The sequence below is a fragment of the Melopsittacus undulatus genome, chromosome 3 (genome assembly GCF_012275295.1).
Source record: "Melopsittacus undulatus isolate bMelUnd1 chromosome 3, bMelUnd1.mat.Z, whole genome shotgun sequence".
In the NCBI taxonomy this organism is placed as follows: domain Eukaryota; kingdom Metazoa; phylum Chordata; class Aves; order Psittaciformes; family Psittaculidae; genus Melopsittacus; species Melopsittacus undulatus.
Genome location: NC_047529.1, coordinates 72736938 through 72756769, shown reverse-complemented (window position 1 = coordinate 72756769; position 19832 = coordinate 72736938). Strand labels below are relative to the sequence as shown.

Here is a 19832-nt window from a genome sequence, read left to right as displayed (position 1 = left end):
TGTTTAAGTATTAATTAAAGCTTTATTGGCATAATCAGCAAGCAGTTCTCAAGAGAAAACAGTTGATTATTTTATTGGCCCCAAAAGCCTTTTTCAACCAGAATGGATAGAGACAAAAATTAACAGAAAGGTGATTGCACACTTGTCTAGACAGATTTTCAATCTGCACTGAGATTAAGTGAGCTGGGGGTGTGTACAGGGGCACAAAGCAGCTCTGTGGACTTGGTAAGAATTGTTAGCTCAGGTGTGGAAGCACTCAAATGTGACTATGCTGCTGCTGGGTCTGTATGCAAGCTAAAAGTAGGGCTTGATGTTTTTACAAGCAATCATATGGGATGGAGTTTACTTCTGTGCAGATACAGTTAAGGTGTTTTTGTGGCATGTTCTCTAGCTAAATTCCAGAATGTCTCCACTTTTCAGTGTCCCAGAAACAAAAGTTGCAGTGCTTATTTCTGCTTGACATTCTCAAAAGTAATTGCTTTTTAGGTATTTTGCCTCCTCTTTTCTCACTCTTCATATAACATAGAAGGGTAGGCACTAAGTTCCTGGTATGTGAGGGACAGCCCTTGTGTGCATGAGAATATATTTCCCTGATTTAAGAAATATAACCGCAAGTTTTCAGCACATTTTCATCACAGCTCCAGCCTTGCCATACCTTTGAAAATGTCTGCTGGAGAGATGTGAAACTGGCATTTTTCTGTACCAAAGATTATGTCACAAATTTTAGCCCTTTGTTTATGAAACACTTCATTATTTGTTCTTATCAGTTACAGTTTTGTTTAAAACAGAATGCTGGCTCTAGAAATTTCTCTAAAATTTTGTACCATGCCACCTGTTTAGTGGGTGGATGAGTATATGGAGGGTGGTGTGTTTGGGGCTTTTTGGTTTTTTTCTTTTTTGAAGAGCTGTAGCTTTAGGAACCAGTGAATGTTTATGTCTTGGTATAGGTCGTAATAAATCTATAGTGAGACAATACTCCTCTGAAAGTTGAAGAAATCTGTCCTTGTCTCTGTCAAGAAAGGTTCCACCTTAAGCATATTAAGATCTTAACTTTCCTGAAAATTTGAAACTGTTTAAGGAAATGTGTGCTTCCTTTCCATTATTTCATAGGTTATTGGAGGAGTTGGTTCAAAAAGAGAGAGAATTTCAAGTCCTCTTACATCAAGCTATAGAAGAAAAAGATCAAGAGATCAGAAACCTACGGCTTAGGTCACAGCCAATAGGTAAGGGAGAAGAATTTTCAAGGAAAAGTTTCGTACTGGCTGCAGATGAAGACAGTGGCAGCTCAACTGGTCTTTTCATTGAGCTAGTCCCAGCATAAATGCTTTATTATGCTGCTTCTGGTAGGGTTTGCATTGAAGTAAGAATGTACAGTGTAGAAACAAATTACTGAATTTGTTAATCACAGTACAAGGAATGGTATGATTTAAATATTTTTGATTGTGGTTATATGGAAGAGTACAAGGCTTATATCCTACAGAAAAAATACTGTTTCTAAAGAGGATAGTCAAGTATGTTTAGGTGTATGTTCTTTGAATTACAGACTGTTCCAATTGTTACACTGAAAGTTCAAGAGGATTTAATTGGTGAGATGTAAATACTACTTAAGGCTTACTGAGGGAAGTTTTTTGATACATATCTGCCCTGAAGAAGGTGGAAGTGCTAATGTTTCCATGTAATATGCTTCAAAGGAGTGTTTTCCAAAAGCAGCTGATCCTCAATCTAGGGCACTGCCTACACACCAATTGTATGAGTTAATGCTGAACACTTCAGATAAATTGATGCAGCAACGTTAGTGCAGAAATAGTTACAGTGTGATTGATGTGCCTTGTACAGGTAAAATAATTTTCTAAGAGGACAAAAAAACACGATCTGTACCAAGCTCACACTATTTTAACTGCACCCCTAACCAAGCAGAGTAATTGATGCATAACTGTCTACAAACTGTAATTAAGTGCGTGCCTTGGGAATTGACATTTATCTTAATTTATGGGGCTACTGGTATTTTAAGCTTGAAGGGAAAGCTCACTGAAGAAAGTGTTGCAGCAGTCAAAAATGACAAGAAGTTGCTTTGGCAACACAAAACCTTTTTTTTTTTTTAAATGCTTATTCTAGATATTCCTGGATTGTCTCTCTGTCATCGTCATTCCACTGGCACAAGGACCGAAGACCCAGATCTCATAAGCTGGCTGACTGTTCAAGGAGCTGATGAGGCCACGATAAACAAGGTAGCAATGATTCTGTTAAGTTTTTTACAGTTACAGTACTGTGTTGTGACTTGATGCAAGATGATACCAAACCTTTTTGATTACTTCAGCACATGGAGAGGTTAATTTGCTTTCAGAGGATAGAAAAAAAACCCATGAATATGGAGGCCTTTATAAAAATAGAATACTGTTAAGAATTCCTATATCTGATTTGGAATAAGGGAATAAAATGATAGTATAGCTTTGTCATAGAATCATAAGATAGTTTGGGTTGGAAGGGACCTTGAAGATCATCTAGTTCCAACCCCCCCTACCATGGGGGTTCTAGTCTTCCACTGGAGCAGGTTGCTCAAAGCCCCATTCAACCTGGCCTTGAACACTTCCAGAGACAGGGCAACCACAGCTTCTCTGTGCAACCTGTTCTAGTGACTCACCACCTTCACAGTGAAGAATTTCCTTGGTTCATAATTTTTCAGCATTTTTACACATTGCAGCAGTTCCTGCTGATTATACCCTAGATATAGGGTACATGTTCACCCTCAGCTAACTGTGTTAAAATGAGATTTCCTGAAGTAGGCTCTGCAACAAATTATATAATCTTAGAGGTGTTGAGCAGAATTTTGGCTGACTTAAGAAAACCTGCATGTAGTTATCACTCCTACAGATCAGATCAAAGGTTCCTTGAAACTCAAGTATATCGAATTTAGATGGCCACTTTTGAAAAGGCAGGTCTTAACTGTTTTCTATTTCCTCATGGATGAAATGTGTTATTAATTATGCTCTAATTGGTGTTCATTCAAATCTATGACACTGAGGTAGCAGTGTTAACAGCAGAAATGCCAGCTGACAGAAGTTTTAAGTAGCTGTAAAAGCATGACAAGTTGTGCCTGTTATACCAATGTATACAATACAAAAATAAGTAGTTTCAATGTATTTTTAGAAATAATATGGATGAATCTGTTACATATACCATATTTTGGCCCAATTTTGTGTTTCTTCTAAGCTTCTAATTTTAAGGGTAGGTGGTACATAAAGCATGGAAAGATTGTAATTCTAACAAATTGTTCATTTAAACTTCTTTTTTATAGTTCTTGGCTGAAGACTACACATTAATGGATGTTCTCTGCTATGTTACACGAGATGATCTGAAATGTTTGAGACTGAGGTAAGTCTTCACAGTAAATGAACTACCCTGAGCAGGAGTTGCATTTTGTTACAAGAGAAAATAAGTGATACTAAGTCTCTATTTGTTGTACTGTCCAGTGTTCATTTAAAATAAGGAACACTTTCCAGTATGTCCTTGTATAATGATGCAGTCCCAATAATAGCTGATACTGTTTAAATTAGTTTAAAATAAGCTTTTCTGTTAAGGGCCAGCAAGGAGAGAATTTTAAAGTAAAACTTTTACCTTATGCCTGGAGAGACAGGAAAACCCATTAGAGTCTTTCTTTTATTTAAAAAAGTGGAGAGAGCAAAACTTCTGTAGTTCATCATCAAACTTCAGAAATACTACTCATGGACTGCAACTAACACTAGACTTTGCCTAATCATGTCACTGCAGAACCAAGTTAAGTAGAAACAACAGAAGCTATCAAACACTCTGTGTGGGCCCAGTCAGTTTAAAAATAAACAACTAAATAAAAATAATAATTAAAAAATATGGCAAGTACTGAGATTTTTTTCATAATGTTTGAAGTCTGCTGTGGGTTATGCAGGACCTTTGTCCCAGAAGTCTGAATTCCAGAAAGTGGGCATCTGACAAGTGAAAGATTGCCCAGTACTATAATCAGAAAAGGACTCTGTTCTCTATTTGAGTATTGCATGTTGAATTTTACCTTTGATCAGCCTTCCCACTGAATATAGTTGGTCAAAACCAAAGCAAGAAAATCAGAAGGCAGCTAAACTGGAATGCTTCCAGGCTAGAGAACATCTTTGTTCCTGAGCTTCTTTATGATTTTCCTTTACAGAGGAGGAATGCTATGCACACTCTGGAAGGCCATCACAGACTTTCGAGGGAAACATGCCTGACACTGAAATTTTTCTTCACTTCTCTGCAGAAAGGAGGAGGTTTCCTTTCAGCACAGGGCAGGTGTGCTGTCAGAAGGACTGTTGCACTTTAATCCAGTATTTGTTTACCAATGTTAAAAACACTGCAGCTTCCTGACTGCTTTTACTCCTATAATCCATAAGGAATCTGTAAACAACCAGCAAAGTTATTTTATTTCAAATGTTTTTACATGCAAGTTTTTCAAAAACTAAAATAAATAAATAAACCCCACCATAATAAACTCATGAAATATTGTAGTTAAAATAACCAGATGTTAATTTCACGAGAAACTGATGTTAGATTTCATGTGACTAGACATCACTGGAACAAAACCAAAATGTGACAACAACTTCTCAAGTGTCTCTTTCTTTGTAATATATCTTTATAATCTGTAGTAGAACTTCATAATTTCAATCATAATTAGATATTTTTCTTTTAGTGTGCCAGACCTAATGGTAATTGTTTTTACCTACTACCCTACATAGTTAATATTGTTTATTTTTGGTAATTTAAGTTCTATGGTGTATTTGTTTTAGAGCTGTTTATGTACTACTGAACTGTACCAGTTGTATACACCTGAACCACAGTAATGTTAGCTTGTTCTAAAGCTATCTCTGACATACACAGTTAAAAATAAAAAGAACCTAAGACATACTTTTTCCTTTTTTTTAACTTTAAAATAATAAAGGTATAGAACTGGAAAATACTGGAATAAAAAAAGAGGAAAAAGTCATATGTGATTATCAAGGGAACCTTTCTGACACGTTAAAGTTTGGAGTTTGATAATCATAGCATTGAATATTTTCATGTTCAGTGTTAACTCACAATCCAGGGCTGAACAAAATTCTCTGAGTGATCTACTCAACTTGAGAAATCAATGTCCTGCCTCCATGCATTAAACAGTCATTGTGGCCTGTTGCTTTCTTCTGCTTTTGTTTATGCAATATGTTTTCCTCACGTATAATGAAAAAGGATGGTGGATATTCCCTGTCCATCCAGCATTCTAGCACAGGGTATCATCAGATCCTATGGGGCAACTGTAAAAACTTCCACTGTGAGTAAGACTTGCCTGGACAAGAGCTTCCTTCTTTCTTCATAAGCCTTGGTAATCAGTTGAAGAGCTTATGCCCTGAATTTTTCTGGTCTAGCAAGTATTTTCAAAGAAAATTAAATATTTTTTCTAAACACGAACATGTTGTTTTAACATGCATGTAGGAATTTTTGCTGCCTAAACCCCAACAATTATGTATAAAAAGTGTAAGTTTGAATGAATAGCAGATTATATAAATTTAGTCAGATACTTTTACTCTGAAGATGGTTCCACTGATATTTGGGCACAGCTAGATTCAACTCATTCCAAAAATGTAAACTATGCTTCAGGAGAAACATAGCTACCATTTAACAATTTCTGCTGCTATTACAGCAGAAAACTACATTTTCAAGGTAGTTTTTCAGCACTTGAAAGACCAGTAGTGGAGGATGACTTGTAAAACTCACCTATGGAAAAGACCCTTGGACAATCAACTCTAATTTGATTTTTGTATAAAACATGATCCCTTATAAGTCCATGACTGCAGTTTGAAATCCTCTTATTTCATACAGCAGGGATAGACCATAATGTAATTGCATTGTTTTATGTGTGTGATGATTCTTTGACAGCATGCAACCTGTTCTCTATGACTCAGTAATACCAGCTATTTGTAAGAGAAAGGAGTGTGACTGAGGAATCAATTTAATGTCTCCATCAGATCTAGCTTGGCACCAGCTGGGAATTAATTCTTGTAGCTTGCTGCTGGCTTCTCCAGATGCAAGGTGGGTTCTGCAATCAGTTCTATATGCTCCATGGTAAGACTATATCAAGTCTGATCTATGCCTAGGCTGGGCCACATGTATGTTACTGGAAAGATCGTGAACTGGTCTGAATACGGTTCCCTGAACAGCACAGTTTATCCATCTCTGTACTAGATCTATGCACAAAAGCTTATGTAATCTCTCCACTTCAGGCCATTTCATATACATTGTGCCAGACGCACTACTTTTTATATCCTCTGACAGAACATGAAGAAAGATTTTGAGACAGAATGCATCAAGCAACTCAGCCTGGAATCTGCTGAGCCTGGCTTCCTGAATATGTTGATAGGTACTTACAGAGGCCACAGGTGAGGGATCTGAGATTATGTTTTACTGCAGAATATTGCTGAAGGCAACCATTTGACTATAGGGCATACCATTCCCTTTGAGCATGGATAGCCTCTTGAGCCTTGAGTAGTGCTGTAGTAATCCAGGGCTCAGGCTGACTGGGAGACACCTTTCCACCTCCATTAAGAGAGCCAGACATAATGCAGAAGTGAAAACTTGGCCAAGGTAGTTCTGATTTTGAAGTCTCTTGCACCTTTTAGTGTAGAGCCCAACGTGTTCTTGTACCACACAGACACATTCTGGCCCACAAACCACAGGGCACATTTCTCACCTAAGCCCCAGCTCTTTCTGTTTTAGAGCACAAATGGCTCCTCGTGCACCAAAACATTTACCCTCCTTTTCCTTAGAAAGTCTCACTCCATGAGCTTGGCTGTCTTGTGAAAGGAGGATGTACTGCACAGTGACAGAAGCCTGCTTTGTCCAGTGTGCCGGGCCAAGAGAGTTGCATCTCACCATTTGCTTGGCTGAATGCATGCTGCAGCTGTGTATCAACTCCTTCACCCTTCAGCTGTAGTTCTGATGATTTGTACTACTAGCAAGCAGATGCAAAATGAAATGATACTTTAATCCAGGCCTGGAACACTTTTGTGAGCAACACACCCTGGAAAGCGGTATAGGGCAAGTTCAGGTCACATGACCATACACTTCACAGAAAAGACCCCTCTTCACAGAGCCACTTCTTAGAAGCCAGCCACTGCAGGCAGCTTGAGATGCGTACCCGGCTGTTTAAAAGCACGTGCTACAACAACGAGACTGCAGCAGCACAGTTCTCTTCCAAATGATGCACTGCACCGTTTAGGCTTGTGAGTTGCCCACCACTCCTCCCACCTACTGTTGAGACACCAGCGGCGACTTGGTAATCATTCCCAAACCTACTGTACCTTATGTTCCAGTGCAGAGGGAGCCCCTCCGAGGAACAGCAAACGCACCTGGGGAAGCACGGCTGCACCAGCTCGGTCAGAGCCTTGCGAGCCTCCCGCTGCCTCGTAATAGCCGCTGTGGGCGGCGGGGGCTCGTACCCGCGAGGGGCGGCCGTTATCCCTCCGTGGGCGCCGGGCCCGCCCTCACCTGCTCCTGCGGCCGCCAGCGGGGGAGCGGGGACGTGGCGTTCTCACCTGCCCGGGGCCGCGGATCCGCGGGGCGGAGCAGCCGCGCTCGGCTCGGAGAAGACATGGCGGAGGCCGCGGGCAGGAGCCGGCGCTCCGCAGGTGAGGCATTGCCTGCGGTTGGGGTTGCGGGGGGTGACGGGGAGCAGCGGCTGCAGGCGCCTCTGTGTACTCGGCCATGAGGGCAGTGAGCGCGGAGGGGCTCTGCGGCGGCCTCCTCCTTCTCCCGCAACAGGTGCGGGGGCGCCCCGCGGCTGGCCGGGCACAGGGCTGAGAGCGGCTTTCCTCTCTTTCCCCTGTGTCCTTCGCCGCGAATCGCCGCCCGCAGACCCTGCCCGGGGCCAGCGGCAGGGGCGGCCCCGCACACGGGCGTTGTGGCCGCACTCGAGCCGAGCCTTGCTGTGCCGGTGGGGGCGGCGCGTCCGACCCGAGCCCCGCTGTAACGGCGAGGCTCCTACCGCAGTGGGTGCGCGGCGTCGTGCTGGGGACACCGCTTGTTGTTCTGAAACCTTTGGTGTTTAGGGCTCGGTGTGCTGCGGGGCGCCGACACTGCAGGGGGCTAACACAGGGGTGCGGGAGTCCTGGGTGTGCGGCGCAGCGTGTTTAGAAAGGGACTCGAGGTAGCGGGAATCTCTCAGTTGAGGTGAATAACTACGGCATCCAGCTAACGGGGAAGAGGTAGGCCCTCCCCTGGCGTGGGAGAAGCGATGTCTCGGTGGAGTTAAGGTGCCCCGCAGCCGCGCCGCCTCTCCGAGCCAGGCCTGTGGCCTGCGCCCCGTGGGAGGGCCGGCCGGTCTGCGGGAGCCCGGCAGTTTGGTTGCCTCTTCAAAGCGACGGGCTTCTGCAAGCCCGTATTTCCTACAAGAAAAGCAGTGAGTTGTCCTTGCATCCCTTCTAAGCAGGGGTGTATGTTGAAAGAGCGTTTTCGGATGCTTTTATTTTGTCCTAAGGGCAAGGAGGGTGAAGGGAGGAGAGTTTGGCTTATGCAAGCAGATCGAGTGCTGTATCACTGTTGTAGGCACAGATACTGTTTGCTTTTGCGGGCAGTGAAGGGGTGGCCTTTCTGGCATGTTCACAGGGAGTGCTGCTTGCTGGACTGTGAAGTCTGACTCCAGCTGTTGGTCCTTTCCTTTCTCCCTCTTTTTCCTCCATCCACAGTACAATTCCACTTGCCCTTTGCTAGTCCTTCACTTCTCTAACATACATCCAAGTTTATTTCTGACTCAGAGTGAGGTTTTTCATCAAAACAACATATGAATAGGCCATATGGCTGTTGGTTTATTAACTGTTTCCACAGTATAATATTGTTAATACATATTTTGTATAATGTGGGCATGCAGTCACAAGCAACAACTGTGGGCAGACCCATCCACATGCTGTCTTGAATAAAGTTAGAAATGCAGTGCTTAGAAAGCCTGTTTACAAATCACTTCCAGACGTCATTCTAAAGTTCAGCTTTGAAAAGGATGTGCATCTCTCATCCTGTGCATTTCAGAGTTTGAAACTACATTAACTTTCCACAGGAAAAACTGGCTGTCAGTATATATTTTTAAGGCCGTGTTTAACAAACTCTTTTCAAGGTCTCTACCTTACATTGTTGATGTGATTTAATTTTTTTTAATCCATATTATCAGTCTTCATAATTTACCAAAACTGGAGGCTAACTGTGATGTGATACATATTTTGCATATGCATGACTTTAAAAGTACTTACCTGCCTAGATTTATCCCGAGTTCGGTTTGTGGTTTCATCTTATTTTACTGAGTTGAACTCTTACTCATTAGGACATATTTGTTGAGAGGAGGTGGATCTGCTTGCATGACTTGTTGACTATTTTGAGTTTAAATTGTTTTGTGCTGTCAAAGTTCATTTGGAACTTCCTCATGTGTGAAGTGCCAGAGTTAAACTTCTACTGTGAAGCTCTTTGTTGTCTGTTGAGGTTCTTCTGAGTTACCACAGGAGCTGCTTTCCAGGTGTTCATAAATGGGAACACCCTCTTAGCATGATGGGAAGTTGCTCCTTGGCTGTTTGGCCTGTCTGTTAGCCATCAGACATGTGTGCCCAGGGAGGGCTGGGTGGATGGCTTCAGCTGTGGTCTGCTTTGCAAGTGAAATGCCTGTGTTTGGATCCAGCTCCTCAGGAAGGTCAACCTCCCATCCTGGTTTGGTGAAATCACCTACTGGTTGACTTATTGTTCCAGTTTAAAAGGCAAAACAAACCAGCTACATAGCTGTATGTGTGCTGTGATGTGTGTTTGGTATTTTTTTCCTCCCTCCTGTGGCGAGATAGACAGACTTCCAGATCTCATGGTGGGGAAAGCTTCAACAGAACCATGGACTTTGCAGAGAGATGTTAACAAGTAGTAGATCCCTCTGTTGCTGGGTTAGGTGGTCTGCTGCACTTAACTAGCTTTCTTCAAGTGAGTGATTTCATTACCGTGGTGAGGTGGGCTTTTTTTACTCTGCTGTTCATAAATGTACACATAGCAAAAGAAGTGCAGTGGTAAGGGGATACACTAACACCAATTGGAAATTTTTAATCATAGCTCCTTGAGCATCTTGTAATGCTAACAAGCTTTTCAGTGATTCCCAAGATGAGAGGGGGCCCTCTTGTGGGAGATGTCAAGCAGAGAAGCTTCTAAGGCACCTAATTTTCTGGATACCCATCCACAGACATAGATGTGCCTCTGCGTGAGGGAGCTCCCCACGCATGCTCCTGGCCAGCTCCATGCATGGCTGGTGGCTTGGTTAGGTGACTGGCTTATTCCAAAAAGCTTGAATGATTCTGCATACTCTTCTAGCTAGCATTCTCTTCTAAGTGAGTTTAATATTATTCTGTTCTTTCTGCAGGAAAGCAGGTCACTGCTTTCAGTGGTGTCAGTGCCAGGCAGCTTATTAAAAGCCAAACATCTCTTCTTAACAGCTGGGGAGACTTTTCATCTGTTGCTGCTATATCCTTGTGACTTCTCTATCTGAGAATAAATTACGTTTTAGCTTACTGTGGAGTTCTGGTGTGTTTTTTGTTTGTTGGTTTAACAGATAGATCATGGGGCGTACCACTAGGGTACAGGGGTACAATAGATGGGAACTTAAAACGCCATTCGGTTCCCGGCGGCTTCTTCCCTCGGGGGAATTTAAAGGGTTTTTTGGCACACGTTCCCATGCCCTCCTAGGGGAGCTGCGGCTCCGCCGGGCACAGGACCCGGTGTTAGTGCTCTCCTGTCGGGGGCGGCGAGACTCACCCTCGCCTGCGGGTGGCGCCCTCAGCGCGGCCTATGCGCGGCTGCCGGCACCGGGAGGGGCGGCCAGACGAGTCTCCTCACTGCGGGCGGTGCACGACCCGAGTTAGCTGCTGCTTCGAGAGCTGCTCTCTGCTCGGATCTTGGGGGCCAGAAAACAGAGCGCCACGGGGTAACGGGGGCTTGCAGCAGCACGGCGATACTGTATGCTTACTGATGGCAAAAGTGTTGGAAGCGTCTCCAAGCACTCTAATTTCCATCCATAATAATTTAAATGTCAGCACTGTTGTGAATGTTTCCTGTCTTTTAATAAATTGAGGATCTGTAATTGTTCTACTGCCATCCCTCCGTGCTTAAAACCTATTCAAACTTTGCAATTCTATACCAGAATTTACAATTCTTTACTTTGTTCTGTGTTCATTTTAATGTTTTCCTTAATCAGTACTCTAGGTCTTGCTGTAGGTGCATAGACTCGGATTTATCAGTAGCTTGTTGAATTAAAATGCTACAACTAAACTAAATTTAAAAGTGTGGATGAGAAGGTTAAAGCTGATGGCATCTATAAGAATTTTAGGAGTCTGCTAAAGTACTGTCTCTTGGATTCTTTCACTGGTCAAGTAATGTTTGTGTAAGGACTACACACTGTGGAATGAGCTTTTTGATGTGTATATTGTGTATTGTAAGTCAGGCTCTCTCCACCTGCCTACTCCCATAACTACTAGTGTAAAAAAGGGGCAGGGAGGAAGGAAAGATAAAAACAAGAAAAGGAAAGATAAAACACAAAAACAACCATCACCACCCAAAAAAAAAAAAATCACAACAACAAATCAAGCAAAAACAAGCAAAACCCCAAACACTGCCACAATATGCCTCCATAGTTCATAAGATATCAGACCTGTTTAATGATGCCGAAGCAGTTGGCGTAAGTGCTACTTCCCCTACAGGAAGAGAGCTTCTAATGTCTAGCACCAGTAGTATGCATTATCATTTCAGTTGGGCTTCATATTCAAAATGGATGTTATTTTGTAGGTGTTATTTCAAACTGTAAAAATCATAAGTTTACACTAATCAGAGTTGGTTCTGATTGATGGCTGGCTTATTACTATCACAGATAAACAAGTTTAATACTTTACAGTTGAAAATTATTTGTGGTATTAAAGGTAATTAAATATCATCAGTGCAATAATTGCCTCAGTTATGTAAATACTGTATAATCTAGCAGCAACATATTTTCTTTTCCACTTGAAAAAATGTGCTTAAGCCTGGACCCACAATACAAGCCACAGCGTGCTGCTAATTTTGTTGTGGTAACTGCACACCTGCCTTTTCTCCAGGAAGGAGATCTCCTATATGTGACTTAAACAAATGCAGTGAACTGCTAGGAACTTTGGCAAAACAGACATATTATACATGTTTAAGGTGAAAAAGACTATGAGAAGATGGTGCATTCATTAAACTAGTTCAGATTTAATTCTACAGCTGTTCCTTAGTATTGATTCTGGAGTCATGCACATTTGTTTTCATTAAAATCAATCTTTGCTTTCATTAAAATAAGTAGAAAGTATATTTATACCCTTTGTGTCTTTGGAGAAAACTATTGAAGATATGTATACTAGGAGATCTGTCAGTTCCAGGAAAATGACCTTAACTTCTCTGTTAAGATGACAGATAGGGGGTAGGCTGCCTCACTATTCAAATGGATGGAGTTAGCAACCCTAACTCCTGTTGACTTTGAGGTTCTTCAGAGATATAAATGATGGCATGATTTATGCCCCAGACATAGTCACTAGTAAGACTAGATTATGAAGGGGAGAAATGAAGTACTAATGTCTCCCAGTATCTCTCATGTCTGTGTCTGATATCCTAAGGTGTACTTCCTTAAAGTTAATGGAATCCCTTAGTCCAGACTTCTTGGACACCTTTTATGAAACATGCTAGCAAGTGAAATGTCAGGAGAGGACTGGTGATGAACACAGCACAAAATAGTTCACAGGATTCTATCTGTCAGTTACTGTCACTAATACAACAGTGGATGCAATTTTAATTTGTTCTTGGCATATTGCCTTTTCTTTCAAGTACATTCACATTTTTTAGGATAAAGCTTAGTGCTTTTTCTTTGAAGTATATTCACATTTCTACCAAAAAGCTTAGTACAAATATAAGCACTCTTAATTTTTAGTGCTTTGCGAGCACTTGGTTTTCTTAACATATATACAAACTACATATTTTAAAAAGAAACTGTTTTTTTTATAGATACAAGCAGTAGAAATGATGCCCAGGCTGTTAGTTAGTAGGGTAGTTAGCACTGATGATTTCTGTTTTCTACTGAATTCCTGTTTCCTACTGTGCTATGAGGTTCCTTGCTGCCTTTCCTTATTTAACTGATCGTGCGCTGTGAAGTTACAGAATATGCTTTACCATGGGGCCTGATCCAATATCATTGTTACAGATAAATAGTATTGGCTAAGAATGATCCAATATGTTTTTATTCATCATGTTATGTGTTGTGCAGTTTTTACAGTTAGTCATACCATGCAAATCCATTTAATTAAGAAATGTAACAAGGCTTGTTAATGTACATCTTGTATTTGATTATTTTATTGGTGTGTATATGTACAAAGTATTTGTGGATGATGAAACTTTAATCTCCATACTCATGTATCTCTTGCTCTGATGAGTGAGATTGAGTCAGAACAGGGCAGGGCTCCCAGTCTCCTCGATTTTTCCTGTGCATGGAAATGCACACAGGTTTAATTGTCAGAATGGAAAACAGTTAACACGTTCTGTCTACTCACTTCTGAGGAGCTCTTAATAGTGTGGAACTGCACATGTAAGAGGGAGAGCTGAAACTGGGAAGAGGTCACCTCCAAGAAAGACCTCCGTGCCTAAGCATGTGTGTGGAGGTGTGTGTCCTGGTGGGTCTGCTTCCTGCTTCAGGGTCTTGTAGGCAGCGCTGCTGCTGGCACAGCTGCCTATGTTTCACCAGACCTGTGGTGGGTAGGGATGAAGACTGAAGGAGCAAGTCTCCCGCATCATGTGAGAGGATTGCCATGGCTCCCTTTAGCACCTATAGCTGAGGAATGCATTGTTTTGCTGTTTTGATAAAAGTAGTATAGAATGTGCACAGTCTTTGCAACATGTATGATGGTCCCATAAACAGATGGGTAAGCTAAAAAAAGCCAAAGTAGTCAGGATAGTTACTAGGAAAATGAAGACCTGGTGTCTGCTGCTTGTTTCCAGACCTTGCTTATTTAAAATTATTCATCTCTTAGACAGAGGTGGATAATAATTCTGGATTCAATTTATTGGAAAGGGAGATACTGAGATATGAGACTGGAATAAAGACATATATGTTCAGACTTGGAAAGAAAGGTGAAAAGAGCTGAACCTGCCTTTGTGGAGAATCTTAATAATCTGCTGCTGCTTCCCCCTATTCCCCCATCACATATTTAAATGCGTGCGTGCTTAAAAAGGCTGAATGATTCTGCTGTTTTTTGAGCTGAAGCACCTAATTCAGTGGATGAATGAAGAATAAGTTCATGAAGCTACTGTGGTTTTATGGCCTTGACTTTTAGAAGGAAGTCAGCTCATTGCTTATTTAAAGCTATTCAGAGTGCATCTATACTCTTGACAGCAGGATTCTCATTAACCAAAAAGATGAAGGTTTCCCTTCTTATTCTCTAGCATTTTATATGCAATCTTACTGATTAATGCAGAGGGTCTTTTTTTCCCTCCAAGAAGGTGGAAAGAAGAAATCAATGCAAATAATGTTTACACTAAATATTAAAGTTGTTAAAAAAAATGAATGTACTGCTGTAAAAATAACCTGCTAGTCCTTTATTATCTTGTATATAAAAGCAAGGCCTTAGAGGTATCTTTCAAGACAGACTTAGAAACCTCTGTAAAGACAAGGTTATTCTGTCATTTTTTGACATTAAGAGGTAGAAGGAAGAGCAGCAGTAGAAAAAATCAGGTGTGTGTCATGTTTGAGATAGTGGTTGGCTTGATGAAAGCAAGTTTGTTTTTTTTTTCATATAGTGACTATTTTTGCAATGTCCAATGGTTTGTTTGTTGTTTGTTTTTGGGGGGTTTTTTTGTTTGTTTTTTTTTTAAACAGAATGGATAGAATCTTGTCTGTCTTCTTAAGGCTATTTTATTCTATCCTAGATTTAAATGGCATTGAAAAAAAAGTTTGTAGTCATTTGATGCTGAGTAAATAGCTGTTTCTCACATGAATCAAATAAAAAAGAAAAGCCTCTACTTTCTCTGTTGTTTTGGCCTGATTTAAAGCCTACTGAAGCAGAAAGTAAATGCAAAGAGATGAGTCTCCTGAAGAAAATTAGAGAGAGATTGAGCTTGGAGTTTAGTGGCCATATATTCCAACATTGTCATGCAAGGAGTTGGACTTCTGGGTTCCTTCCAACTCAAGTTATTCAGTGATGCAACACTACCCATGTTATGTATTTTTAGATGAGTTTTTTAAAAAAGTTTCTGGCATAGATGATTGATCTTGCACATGTTCATGCAAAATATGATAGTGTGCTTTGATGGGTAGGTAAATTGAAAGTTCTTGGTGTACTGTTTTTGCAGAATGAGATGGAATCTTTTAACTATACCTTGATTTTCCTTATCTTTCTTCCCAAGAAAAACATCTGGAGCCTTACTTTTTCATGCTAGGAAAACACGTCTATAAATGCAAAATGGCATATTCTTTCTTGATGTTACTATATAAGATAGATACCTACCTTGTCCTGAACATCTCAGTACTAAGAAAATCAGAAATAACAATTAAATACTGATACTCTGAAAGGAGCATACATTAATATATTGACTTGATCTAATTTGTGATATAAAATGCGTTTAAGTTGAGGGGAAGCCTTAAATCAATGTCTAAGAACAGAAGGAGAACAGTGTTTATTTTGCTTTACAAATTCTGTGACTCAGGCCTCTCTCAAGTTTATGATTTTATTTTATTTTTATGGTTGCTTTTTTTCTCTTTGTTTTGGATTTTATACCCTACAAGAAAATGGTCTTTAGCTGTTACTAGGTTTTGACAAAACTCAAGAACAGGATTGTGAATAATGCTCTGAAACCACTGAAGCACCATGTGTGACTTCTCTGTTCAGCTTGTGGTTTTCAGAGTCTGAACTTCTCTCTATTGTTTCAGTAGTTGAATAGTTGTTGGGTAGCTCTTCTAACAGTAAGGTCACCTGAAGTATTTTAAAATAGAAAGTATCTTTTAGAATCAATTAGTTCTTTCAGAAGAATTTTTGTGAAGGTTTTGTTTCATCTTATAACTGGAGAAACTGAGGCTGGAGATTGTGACTTACCTCAGGTATTGGAGTGCTTAAGTGTCCGAAGGGCGAGCAGTGGTGAACAGGCTGCTCTGACTTCTGAAGCTGGCTTGCTGCATTTGTGCCTTGAACTTTATTATTTTTTAATCCCTCTGGGTGGCAGCAGGGAGGAGAGGGATCTTGAAGGCTGGAGTGGTCTCTCCGATGGATGGGCATATCTGGGTTTCACAGTAATGGCAGGCAGTAGATTTTTGTGTGTTATGATTGACAGCTTGTGAGGCCTGAAATTGTTGAGAGGTTGGGTTTTTCTTGCCTTCTTGCAGTGTGGGTGTTTTTATTGTTGTTGTTTTGAGAGATTTTGTTTATTTGGGATTTTTTTTTTCAGGAGGGGAGAGGGGGAAGGGTTGGCTCTCCAGTCAAACTCTTGACTTCTTGGTTGCTTGCTCTTTGGGTATGGTGTTCTTTTAAAACTACATTTTAACTGCTCTTATGCAAAGGAAATAGCAGGAGAAAACCATGAAATCTCTTCATAAACATAGGGGTGTCTCATGGTGTGGGCGGGAAAAATCTGCATACTGTGATTCAGCTTATGAGTGCTTGTGTTTGCAGGGCTTTTCATAGGCAATTTGTCCATAAATTTCTTTTGTCCTTTTTACAGTAGTATATGAGCCTGCGTTCAGTTGGCTTTATTTTCTGTAATATAACCTTACATGCCCAGTGATATAACACCAGTTGGAAGCCATCTTTTATCAAGTGTTTGTTGGGTTTTTTTCTTGAAAACGTACAGTCCTAGTTAGCACAGCCTGCCAACTCTTGTAAAAGACATAAAGCCTTGCAAAGACAAGATAGTTTTCCTTTCTGCTAGTTAGCTAACTTGCGTTGAATGCTGCCTTTTGTCTTCACTCCTCCCTGTGAAAGAGCAAAAAGGTTCAGTTCAGTAAACTCAGACTGGCAGAGTGCTTTGCAAGGCAGTTGATGTAGAACATGAGCTTATCGTGTGCAACTCATTATATGCTAAATCACAGTAATGAGCTTCATGTAGTGTTTGGATAGTTTACAGGGACTGAAACAATCCTGTGAATGAAAGAAGATGGCAAATCTAGAGTTCAGCCACTGAAAATTATCAGATTAACCACAGCAGACTGTATGTAGGTGACTGGGTGACTGGTTTCAACTTGCTTTTAATTTCTTAGGTAGAGATATCAAGCCTTAATACCTGATGTTAAAGCAGAAACATCAATTAGCACGTTGTTATAAATATTTACATTTCCCAGATCACAATATAATTATCCTGATAGTCTGTTCGAACTGTTAAGACTGTTGCATATCAGATTGTGCAGATAACTACACCTGTAGAATCCAGTGGGTGAAAGTGAGTGTTTAAGTGTAGTGGTTTAACTGATAATGAGTTTGAAATTATTGTAAAAACCCCAAAATTACCCAGCACCCTGGAGATAGAGTTGCCCTCATGTCTTAAGAGAGTCTGACCCCATGAGTAAGAGCTGAACTGTGATTGTATTGGTACTGAGTATGAGTAATGGGTTTGGGGGGTTGGGGATTGGGGGTGGGAAATCACTAACTGGGGCTATGTAAGCAAATCTCTTAATATTTTTTTAAAGAATTTAGCAGCCTTGCTACTAAAATTATCCACCATGTTCCTCAAGTACTTCCGCAAGGGAATATTGCTATCATTCCAGTTTTCATATAGAAGCTTCTGTATAGCTGAGGCAAGGCTGAAATAAGCCAAACTTTCCTGTTAGGAATACCTCGGGAATTTCTTTTTCTTCCCTAAACCAATGGATAGAGGAAGGTATTTATCAGTACTGTTTGGTTGTATGCAGGATTGGTACATTTTATGCATATTTAATAGTGTTATTAGGAAGTTGGTTGTTGGGGTCTGTTTTGGTTTTGGATTTTGTTTGTTGTTTGGGGTTTTTGGTTTTGTTTTTTGTTTTTTGGTTTTTTTAAACTGAAGTACCTACAGTTCTGTGGTATCTTCTAGTGTAATAGATGGTTTTTACTTGTAATAGGTTGCAGGTGGCTAGGGTGCCATTTTGTTAGGCATTTGGAAACATGTGGGCTGGCATAGTTTTTAACCACAGAGACCTTGAAATAAAAGAGGCTGCGTAAGCCAAATGTGCTGTTGGTCCTTTTCCTCTGTCACAATTCACCTCTGCATTAGGAAGCAGAAAGAAATGTGCACCAACACCTTGTTGCCTGTGTGTTATAACCAAAATTCATCTTCACCAGCCTCTGAAGCATCAAACTCAGTCATGTATTGTACTCAGAGCAGGTCACTCTTACGACTGCAGGGGATCCTGCAGGGCCCGAGGAAGGCATTCTCAGTCTTGTAGTTTTCTCCATGACTCCTCAAATAATAAAGATAAGGAGACACTGAAAATGTTGTCATACTTTAAGTATGAAGGCCTCTTCAGAAGCCACTCCAGTCAGGTGTATTTTTAGTAGACACTTGTTATATGATTTAAAATGCCTACTGAAGGAGTTTAGCAATTAAAATGTTCAATTGATTGAACATAATGTTTTAAAGGGCAGGAATCCTTTCTTAATGACTTAGAACAGTGAAAGGGTGCAGAGTGATATTTAACTAAACTGCCATATAAGTGTTGTTTTCTGTTGCCTTTGTTCTTTTGGCAACAGTCTTGGAATCCATGAAAAGTAGTAATGGTACCAACTACTGTCCTCTATTTGTGACTATGTGTGTATTGTTATGTAGTATTTGTTGTCCACATTAAGTGGATAGTGCTGTTTGTCTTACAAGACAAAGTAGTAGCCTCTGTAAACCCCAGAATGCAAATTACTGAACTAAAGAACAACTTGTATTGGAGCTTTTGTTTTGTTGCAGGTTGTTTGTTTTTTTTCCCCTCTTACTCTTTTATGTTTATGATCTATGCCCTTTAGTACAAAGTGTCCTTAACTGTAGATAAACCTCATCATGCATAGCTTCCACATACACCCAGAGTCCAAGGTGTAACCAAATGGCAGGAAGTAGCCCAGAGGAAATACGTACTGGAGGTGGACTGTGGGCTTGGTACAGAACTGGTGCCCTCATGCAGAATACTTCTGTTTTGGTTGGGTGTTTTTTGCCCATGCTGAAGAAGAAGAAAAAATAGTTTGCTGAGCCTACAGGTGGTGCTTTGTTCCGCATCCACTGGGTTCCTGGCTGATGAGCCTGAGGTATGTGACAACAGAGCTATCCTACCAGCTGAGCATGATCCAGAACTCCTTTGTAAAGAGCATCCCAGGGCACTGTGGTACATAGCACGTTGACTGTTTTAACTCTGACCCTTCTTCAGTATTGTTACCCGTGCTGTTGAGGTGATCATATACATCTGTATAATCTTGTATTTTCAATGAGGCACCTGCAGACTTGCCTACTAATGTATGTGCCATCTTGTGGTGGCTGATCAGGTTACATCAAGATTCTCTTAAAAAATAATAGTGGAAAATATTGGTTTTTTAACATTATAGGAACGTTTTAGCTTGCAGGTTTTCTTCAGTAGCATTTTAAATGGTGAGCACACATTGAATTAGACAGGTGGAAGTGGATAAAGTTTAAGGTCTCACAGGTAAAACATCCAGTATGTTGCATAGTGGCATTTGGAGCTGTGAAGGATGGAACTTACAGACTGCAAAACTTGTGAGCAACTGCTGTGTTGTAAGTGGTTTAAAGAAAATCCAGAATCGAGCATATGAAGGAAATCCAACTAATTAAAACCACCC

The 19832-nt window shown here is 40.7% G+C and overlaps 2 protein-coding genes across 4 annotated transcripts in view; both read left to right on the top strand.

Moving 5' to 3' along the window:
• The window catches only part of MAP3K5 (mitogen-activated protein kinase kinase kinase 5), a 102805-nt gene extending 97633 nt beyond the window's left edge, over positions 1-5172 (top strand). The window contains exons 27-30 of the mRNA XM_031054051.2: positions 1111-1223; positions 2116-2228; positions 3296-3372; positions 4175-5172. Coding sequence (XP_030909911.2) covers positions 1111-1223; positions 2116-2228; positions 3296-3372; positions 4175-4235 — 364 coding nt within the window. The 3' untranslated portion in view covers positions 4236-5172. The remainder of the gene's footprint in view (positions 1-1110; positions 1224-2115; positions 2229-3295; positions 3373-4174) is intronic.
• A 2415-nt stretch (positions 5173-7587) lies between these two features.
• Positions 7588-19832, top strand: part of MAP7 (microtubule associated protein 7) — a 111522-nt gene continuing 99277 nt past the window's right edge. For 2 of the 3 annotated variants that reach the window (XM_031053992.2, XM_031053991.2), the window contains exon 1: positions 7619-7661. In XM_031053992.2, the coding sequence (XP_030909852.2) occupies positions 7625-7661 (37 nt within the window). In that variant the 5' untranslated portion in view covers positions 7619-7624. Of the gene's footprint in view, positions 7662-19832 lie in introns of all 3 variants that reach the window. The other variant, XM_031053994.2, reaches the window with a different exon arrangement.